Source organism: Buceros rhinoceros, unplaced genomic scaffold (genome assembly GCF_000710305.1).
Source record: "Buceros rhinoceros silvestris isolate BGI_N320 unplaced genomic scaffold, ASM71030v1 scaffold4194, whole genome shotgun sequence".
Classification (NCBI taxonomy): domain Eukaryota; kingdom Metazoa; phylum Chordata; class Aves; order Bucerotiformes; family Bucerotidae; genus Buceros; species Buceros rhinoceros.
Genome location: NW_010408638.1, coordinates 1 through 9,565, shown reverse-complemented (window position 1 = coordinate 9,565; position 9,565 = coordinate 1). Strand labels below are relative to the sequence as shown.

The 9,565-nt window shown below is 38.1% G+C and overlaps 1 protein-coding gene across 1 annotated transcript; it reads right to left on the bottom strand.

The window, feature by feature from the left end:
- Positions 1 to 203: 203 nt before the first annotated feature.
- Positions 204 to 8,576, bottom strand: LOC104492369 (E3 ubiquitin-protein ligase RNF38; the record flags this gene model as incomplete). The annotated part of the gene is made up of 5 exons (XM_010134922.1): positions 204 to 329; positions 1,702 to 1,786; positions 3,336 to 3,442; positions 6,441 to 6,602; positions 8,406 to 8,576. Coding segments are annotated over 5 exons (651 nt in total), but the record flags the coding sequence as incomplete, so codon positions are not given.
- Positions 8,577 to 9,565: the final 989 nt, after the last annotated feature.

Below are 9,565 nucleotides of genomic sequence, written 5' to 3'. Positions count from 1 at the left end.
TAAGGATATATATATATATATATAAAGTAAGGATAAAGTATATCAAAGTATTTGATCTGGAAAGCAATCCAAGAAAAAGAAGAAAATAAAGCTTTACTGACGTAACTGCTTTTAAAACCCTTCTGGCCTAACTGAGGCTACAAGTTAAAATAAATGAAAACACAGCCACCTAAACTATGGACTTTTGAAAGAAACCAATGTACTTACAATGTCTGTTCTGACTGGTGGTTGTTTGGATTGAACCTGTAGGATGGAAGCTGTTCAATGTCTGCTTTTGTCAATCCTCGTGGTTTGGCTTCTCCCAGGCGTTCTGCCAAATTCAGCAGTGCCTGCAAAACATGGAAACTGTCAATTTACACTGCTCAAATAGGCTCTTGGTTCCACCAGAGCATGGGCTGCCATTACACCTCACTGCCCCAGCTGGTAGCAAAACACAGTTCTATCAATGATATTTTCAGGATTTCAAAACATCCAGAACCCAAATTCCAATTAGTCCTGTGGCTGCATGAATAGCTTAGGAAGTATTTTGCATCTGAAGAACCCCCTTACCCTATTATAAAATTAATAATGCTGACAACCAGAAAAAATTGTCAACAAATTAGCTTTGTAAGAATATGTGAGTCTGGTCTTCTGAGAGAAATCAAGAGTTTTATGTGACAGGTTCTGATTCCCACTCCACACCTTGGGCTAGCTGAACCGAAATATAGACATTTTATCCTGAATCTGGAAAACAAATACATACCATCAAATTTTAAGCACTTTTTGTTTTGCTAAATTTTATGTTCATTTTCTGTAAGCCAAGCCTTGCAACTGAAAGCCTCTCATAATTAATTTGTACTGTGTCATACATGTAACTTGCACTCCTTCACAAGGGATCTAGGAAAAATATCACTATAAGCATGAAGCAGAGCCAAGGCATAGAAGCTGCAAATAGTACTGATCACAAAGAGATTTCTAATTCTGTCAAACCTAAGACCCAAATTCTCAGAAATAAGATAATGTATGGAAGTTATTTTAGAAGTTTGCATTGTCAAACTGAAAATGTGCGACTACGTGGAATTCTTAAGGGGAGCACAGGCAGAGATGCCAAAGTGAGGGTTGAAGATGGCTGCCTGAAGAGAAATCAAATGGAATCCATTAGTTTCAGAACCAGCAAAGACTCAAAAATTGGGACTGCCCCATAGTATAGGATGTTAAAGATGGTTCTACATATATAGATATGAATTACTGTATCCTCCTGAAGGCCAAAAAGAAAAGGCAGAAAGAAAGTTTCATAAACATTACATTTAGTTTAATTAATCCTATGACATTAACACTATTCTGTATCAACACTATTCTACAAAGTTACATATATAAACCCAGTAACTCACCCTGTTCTTTTGAAAGTGCTTCACTTCTGTTTGATATTTAAAATTGATTACATTCAAAAGAAGAGTAATACGTACAACATAAAAGCTGAACAATTTAATGATTACTAGACTGGAAGGGGAGATTCTGGGCAAGAGCAATAGACAAAAAATAAAGCTAAGCATGCCTCATATCCAGTTTTGCAACAGTATCTGTAGGGATGGTTTCTAGAGTACATCTTCACAGTCATTATATTTATTTGAAAGGCAAAGGAGGATTAAAAGCAAAAGACAATAAAATTTTATGTATTGCTTGAGCTAACATCTGTTCTTTAAAGGTAGCTAAAGAACCAACCTCATAGTTTTCTACCTCTCCATCTTCCACATCCAACTCAAAGCTGAAAGCTGGTCCAACTGCAGGTGGCACAGGAAGCATTGATCTACCATGAGAGCAAAGAATGATAAGGTTCAGCATCTTGCTGAAGGAAAGCACAGAAACATCTAGCAGAGGTAAAGTTACCTTATTGATAATTCTCAAATCAGTAAGTTCTGAGAACTGGTAAAAATATTAAGTTTGAAGTCAAGAATAGACATTCGAAGTGAAAGAGTCAAAGGAAAAAGTTAATTCTGCCACTTTTTGGTATTGAGAGTGCTTGTGTTTTTAATGGCCTGCATGTTTCAACTGATACTTCCAACCAGGCTCAGTATTATTATAAAAAGTAATCCCTTGATTATCATGGATTATGGAAAGCTAAAACTGACGATGAGTTGCTGCTCTTGTTTTAAATATGTTTTATTTCTTTAAGGGGATAAAATAGCAACAAAGAAAAGTAACCCTAAGTTCACTCAGCTCTTCAATACAAAAGACCTGAAACTCTTCTAAGCCTAAAACACACAATGAAGATAAATGGAATATGCTACTGGACCAACTTCTGTGCTGAAGGGAAGGACAAACTTTCCCACATACTGTGATGTTGGTTAAAGCAGAATCTCTTCAGACAGAGAAGCGAGAAAGAGATGTTTTTCTGGTTTTGTATTCAGCGAGTGTCTTTACTCCCCCAAGATAGTGCTATGGGTCAAAATTTAATGCAAAGACATGGAAATCACAAATTCACAGCACTAAAATGTACTGAAATCCCACTGAAGTCATCAGGAATTACTGTGTCACATTGTGTCCTCAATGGACGGGCAAGGAGCTATGACATTACTCTCAGACTGTAAGATGCAAAGTTGAACAGCTTTGTTGTGTCGGATTTCTGGTGTCATTTTCATGCCACGTCTGAAATTGCTGTAAATCTGGTGCCAATGTTTGATTATTTCCTTGTCAATGTCATCGTTACCACCAGAAAATAATATTTGTCTTACAAACATTTCATACTTATTTCCAAAACAGATAACAGAAGCGTAATAAATCTCATGTCATATACCCAAGCTCCCCCACAAAGAGTCTACCATAACACACAGGTAATTCCTAAATGTTAATTGTCCCACATCTTTTCCAGGAGCAGCTAACCAGAGGCAGAACAGAAATTCAACAGCTGAAACAGATTAGCAGTTCAGCTAATAGAGTAACACATCACAGAAAGCTTCCACACTTGTGTGTCATAATTAAGAACCAAACCAAATTAATTCATTCCACAAGTGAAGACTCCTAAGAGCTTATCCTGCAGTGTAACCATGCCTCTAAGAGTATCCAAGAATGAAGTTTTAAAATTTGTTGAAGATTTTATAAGGTATTCAGAAACAAGAGACTATTGTGCCTCAAAAAACCTACAAAACTACTTTGGATAAAATTGTTCACTTGTATTTTTCCTTGTGCAAGGATGTTTGTTATTTGAAATAGGCTTTTTTCTATTTACACAGAAATGGAAGTTTTCCTCCTCTCTGGGACAGCTGAACTTATGGTCCAACCATAAGTGCCAAGGCTCTTGTTGAAAGTCATGTGATTTTTTAATAGCTTACATGGAAGGAAATGTACTTTGAACTTACAGCACATAAGGTAATAGGCTGGGATGGTAAGGGTGTGGTGGTATTGGCTGCTGTGATCGGTATCTGCTGCGCCCTGTGAGTCTTCGAGGCATAAAAGGTGGGTAAGGCTGCAAGAAAGAAGAAAATAAACTTCAGCTGGAACTTGTGCCCAGTTCTGGGCTCCCCAGCACAAGACAGACATGGGCATACTGAAGAAAGTCCAATGAAGGGCCACCAACATGGGACTGGAGCATCTCACATATGAGGAAAGGCTGAGAGAAGCAGGACTGTTCAGCCTGGAGAAAAGAAGGCTCAGGGAAATCTTATCAATGTATATAAATACCTGAAGGGAGGGTGCAAAGAAGACAGAGCCAGGCTCTTTTCAGTGGTGCCCAGTGACAAGACCAGAGGCAACAGGCACAAACTGAAACACAGAAGGCTCCGTCTGAACATCAGGAAAAACTTCTTTACCATGAGGGTGACTGAGCACTGGCACAGGCTGGTGGTGTAGCCTCCCTCCTTGGAGATACGCTAAAGCAGCCTAGACATGGTCCTCGGCAATCAGCTTTAGCCGTCCCTGCCTGACCAGGGGTGTTGGACCATATGACCTCCCTTCCAACCTCATCCAGTCTGTGATTCAACATTTTCTTTTCTTAATCATGAAATAAAATTAAATCTGAATACTGAAATTCACTTTCACTAAAGCATTACTAAAATAATCCAGCCTCTGCTCAAATCCAAAAGAACCTCAGCCTCAACTTGAAATGATTCCTATTGGTAACAGGCAATTAATTATAGCATTCCATGTGAAAAAGTAGTTAATACACAATAGAAATCCCTGCAAGCTCTTGTGTGCTTAGTATGTGTGCAGGCTGTTTGGAAAACATGACATGAGCTGCTGACTCTCTAGTAAATATAAAAGCCCAGGCTTTTGGACTGGTGTTACCGTGCAGGCTTGCACACAAGTGATTGAGTAAGGAAGCTTTAAAAAAAAAAAAAGTTTTAAAAAAGATTTTTAAAAAACTCCTTAAAAAAACCCTTGTAAGCAAGGTGAATATTTATATTTATGTTAAAGAAGAATTGAAACCTTTCAAGTGTAGGTGGAGAGTTGAATCAGCACAATTACTGCAGGTGGACAATGCCTAAAGAGACAGTCAAGTCTAAAGGTTCAGTTTATTCTTTCCATGGATAAATCAAGGAGTTTTTGTCACACAGCTTTTTATTTGCATGCTAAGCTCTTTACTTGTATATCGAAGTTTTCACTGTAATTGTTCAAAAGTATTTGCATTACTGCATTACTTACTAAAATGAGGACATACATGGCAAAAAATTCCCACTTAAATCCAAAATAAATTTTTCCAGGAATATTCAAAGTACTATTTTTTTTTAAATAGTTTTGAAAATTGAATTACATGTACCACTCTTCAATTCGTATTTGAAGGCCTTGAGAGTTTTTTTTGAAACAAAGAACTCTCAAAGGCTTTACTAAGATATTCTTCTTCTTCCATGTATGAAATTTAAGAACACAGAAAGCCAACACCACCAATCACTAATCTAAAGCCCCCTAAGTTTACAATGGAAAATTATTAATAGGTAGCCATGATCATACATAAAAATTACACATGAATATAAACACAATGCCAAAGAGCCAAGGTCTTTTTCTTGAAAGTAAGATCTCAAACTAGACATAGCAAATATCAATTTTACTTATTTGTGAATTCTGCAATCCAAAAATAACATTAGAAACTGTTGTGTTCACTGAATGGAAAAGAATCAGAAATGCAGCCATTCCATCATAAATTTAATATAAATAAAATTTTACAAAGATTTAAGATTGCTTCCTAAAAGATCACATGATTACTTAGGATACACTTACCTTCTAGTCCTCAGCAATATACAACCCAGAACTGAAGCCCCAGAGGACAAATATTACATAATCTGCAAAAAATGGTATTTTTTTCCTTATCTATTTTAAAGACAGAACTTGGAAATCAAGAAAGCCTCACTCCAACCAAAATGTTTATGACTACACTGCATGCTTGTTCATTTAACATACAGTGTTTGGTCATCTAATAAGCATACTGAACAAAATACAAGGAGTTTATGGAAGTTTTTAAGTGCCTTTGTCTCCAGAGTGACTCATAGTGACTGAAAACTTCACTGAAAATGTGTACTCCTTTAGTTTAACAATGAGTTCACAATAATGAATATTTTTTTTAAATGCGGGAGACTCATTTAAACCTTTATTAAAACTGCACCAAGCATTTAACTAAGAGAAGTTATCTGCACACTCTCTAGTCACAGGGCCTAAAATTTTATTCTCATTTAAAGTTTTAAATAACAATATGTCTCTAAAACCTTCTGTCAACTAGATGCACAGGTCAAACATTAAAAAAAAATCAGAGCCTATACTTAACTACTAGTTATTTCTTTAAGCATTACAAAGGGAAGAGGGATTTTTTAAAAAAACCACAACCCACACAACAACAGAAAAAGACATCTCAGGACTAATAATTACAGATTGAAGTGCACCACAAGATCCTAGAACTAGCACAGATACTGGACACACCCCAGAAGCACAAAATTCAGCACAGACTTTATCCTGCACCAGGTTTGGGTTTTTTTTTTTTGCTGCTGCCATTGAACTGCCTGTAGATCCCCAGAAAGCTGGCTTAAAGCAAGCTTGACTGTCTCTATAATATGGTTCAGTCTAAATTATGGAAGCAATTTGCTTGCCTGCAAATTGCAAACACTCTGGTTTTTAAAGCATTCTAGCTTTCCTGACTTGTGGAAACTCAACATACGATTAAGAATTAGCAGCTTTTCTAGACTGTACTAATTAGTTACTGCAGTAGAAGTCCTGGACTGTGTGGCAACATGGAATGTTTTCTAAGAAACTGCTACTACACTGCAGAAAATGTCATGAGAAATGACTTGTGGGTATCATCTAAGTTGCCCTTAACTTGATTAAAAGAAGCTTAAGGAGAATACCATAGTATGCAGCTATAGCCAATAACAGAATAAAACTGCAATAAGTGCCATTTTTCAATCAAATGTACTGTAGAATAAACATCAAGGACGTTAATGCAGCATGAAGGAGAATGTAGCAGAGAAAACAATACTTACTACACCAAATGACACTTCCTGGTGTAAAGGATCATGAGTTACGAATTGGAGAGAAGCTGAGGGAGACAGTGTTGGTGGATGGGCTGAAGGAGAGTATGTAAAACCTCCTACAGGAAGGTGTTCTCCAAGCAGTTCTACTTCATTTTCTATCCTTTGAAGTGGCTAAAAACCAAAGAAATAGGCTTTGTTGCAATAACAGAAATGTGACTTTTCCCCAGTAAAGAACTGCAATCCCAGCTGTATATTCTGTGCTGCTGTGGTCCATTTTATTGGGTAAAAAAAATTAAAAATTGCAGGTGTAATTGTACTCAGCGTCACATAAGAACTCTGAGAATAATTCCTGTGTCATTAACACTACCAAAAAGCAAAGACAACACTACACATTTGATATAAATTCACCTTTTTCAGCTAGCCATGCTTATAGATCAGGAATTTATGCGATCTAGCAAATATAGGAGTGGCTGTAATTTCCTGTGTCTTGCATTTTTTCAGGACAAACATTTGCTCTCCTTCTTGCCAGGCTGCTCTCACTGTACAACTATGCGAGAGAAAAAAATAAACAACCATAGACAAGAACTGAAATTGTGCCAGAAAATCTGAAAAGAGGAGAGGAAACATGGCGATTCTAGTGGATTAATCTGCTAAACGACATTCAATAATCAAGCAGATGCTTTTTTAGAAGGGTCATGCAAGCAGTCCTACCAAGAACACACCATCCAGAGGTTTCAGAAGCATAAGATTACAGGTGAGTATTGTAGCCTAGTCAACTGTAGTACATCAGTCAGGTCCAAAAGTGCTCAAGAAACAATCAGGAATTGTCACTGTTTCACTAATACACCTTTCTGCTCCTGACACTGAATTCTACCATTTCAAGAAATTCAGCTAAGAAAGCCACCTTGTGGAACCAAAGGAATATTCTGTTTCCCCATTTAGCAGAGCAAACTTTAAACACAAGGTATTCTTAAACCACTAGCATACAAGCTTTTTATCAGATCTGAAAGTTGCCTAGGCAAGCCTAGTCAATAACCTGAGTAAGAAGCTCAAGTTAAAATCCAAGCCCATACATTTTCTGCAGGAAAGTTTTATGAAGATTACCACTGAAAATCGTATTTTCCCAGCTGTTCTCCCACCATCATAATGAAGTGATTACAACCCTACCTACACATGAGACATGGCATGGAGAAGTCCCAACGGCATTTGTAAATAATGTTTATAACAATGAAACCGTTTATGCATTAGTGAAATAATGGCATCTTCTAGTCAGAGGGGTAAGAAAATGAACACGAGTATACATACAGATAACCCCACAGTAAGAGCTGTAGGCCAGAACTGAAAATCGTTTCCCCGCAAACTCAAAATATGCTCACATTTTCCTATGTTTGCATAGTTCCTATCACTAAGCCATGTCTTCTGCTTAAGCAGACTTCAGTAACTTTCATAAGTAAAAAAAAAAAAAGAAGAAAGGGAGACTGTTCACTCCTGAATATGTCTGGACAACCCAAGGTCATTACATTCTAGGAAAAGCACTGGTCATTTAAAAATTAACTGAGAAGTAATACAAAAGAAGCATGTAATGAAAGTAACATTCTGTGCTTTCTTCTCTCTCTGCTAAGATTCCTCCAAGACCACTAGGGCACTACACAACCATCTTGGGATTCTCTTCTGCTTCCTGGGAAAGAAATAACTGAACAAATAGTTGAAGAAGCAAATACAGAGCTTTTTCTGGCAGAAGTAAAATGCCTATGAAGAAACAGCACAAACAACAGCTGATGAAACCTCAGGTTTCATGGTGAACTTTAAAATTATTGTTTTATCTTCACACTAAGTGGTTACAGACTTCCTAAGGAAGCGTAAGTGCAAAATCCTATAAACAAAATCATTCTGATCCCTCAATTAGGTATCAACACTATTTGTCCATTCAGCCCCACCAATTCTATGGAGAGGGAGGTAAGAAGAATTACTTACCGACCGTGACTGATGTGCTTGAAAAGGAACAAATTGTCCTGGAGGAGATAAGTGAGGAGGGTGGTGTGGAGAGATATGAGGAGGATGCAAAAGGAATGGGTCACTAGAAATGAGGGGTGGAAATGCTGCATATGATACAGGTAGGTGCTGGACCGAGCACGCCTGGAGCATCTGAAATAAAATGAAAACAACATATTTTTGTCTTTAGGACAAACATTCTCTGAAGAACATTCTATATTTCTTATGGAAAGATATCATTAAACCAAAGCAGTTTTCTTGCCTCCTTGGCAAGACAAAACACATATAAATAGTAACTCATTCATATACACAAGGAACATTGATTACTATAGAACAGGCTCTAGAAGTACCATAGTGTGACCATAGCAGCTGCATCACCTGCCAGGTGCAGAGTAGCTCTCATTTCTCATGAGGTCAGTGGTAGTTAGGGTTTTCAATACACCAGGATTAGAGAGACTCGTAAGTGATGAGGAGACACACTTATCCTAGTTAATTTTCTTTTTCCCACATTATTACCCTCAATACAACATGCCAGAGCAACATCCTTGCAGCTAGATGGAGTTGACGGACTTCCAGCTGTCATATTGTGCCTTAAAACCTCTGCTGCCTCATATACTAAGAACAATTCATAACCTCTGCTCAGTTCTCCACTTTGAGGGGAGCCTCATGCTCTGATGCAACTTAAGGCCATTTCCTCTTGTCCTGATATTCATAACATGGGAGAAGAGACTGACTCGCAGCTCACTACAACCTCCTTTCATGCAGTTGTAAAGAGCGATTAGGTCTCCCCTGAGCCTCCTCTTCTCCAGACTAAACAATCCCAGTTCCCTCAGCTGCTCCTCATAAGACTTGCTCTCCAGAGCAAGCTTTGCTTCACCAGCTTTGCTGCCCTTCTCTGAACACACTCAAGCTACCTCAATGTCCTTCTTGAAGTGAGGAGCCCAAAACTGGACACATACTCAAGGTGTGGCCTCACCAGTGCAGAGTACAAGGGGACAATCACTTCCCTCCTCCTGCTGGCCACAGTATTGCTGATACAAGCCAGGATGCCACTGGTCTTCTTGGCCACCTGGGCACACCACTGGCTCATACTCAATCGGTTGTCGACCATCTCCCCCAGGTCCTTCTCTGCTGTGCAGCTT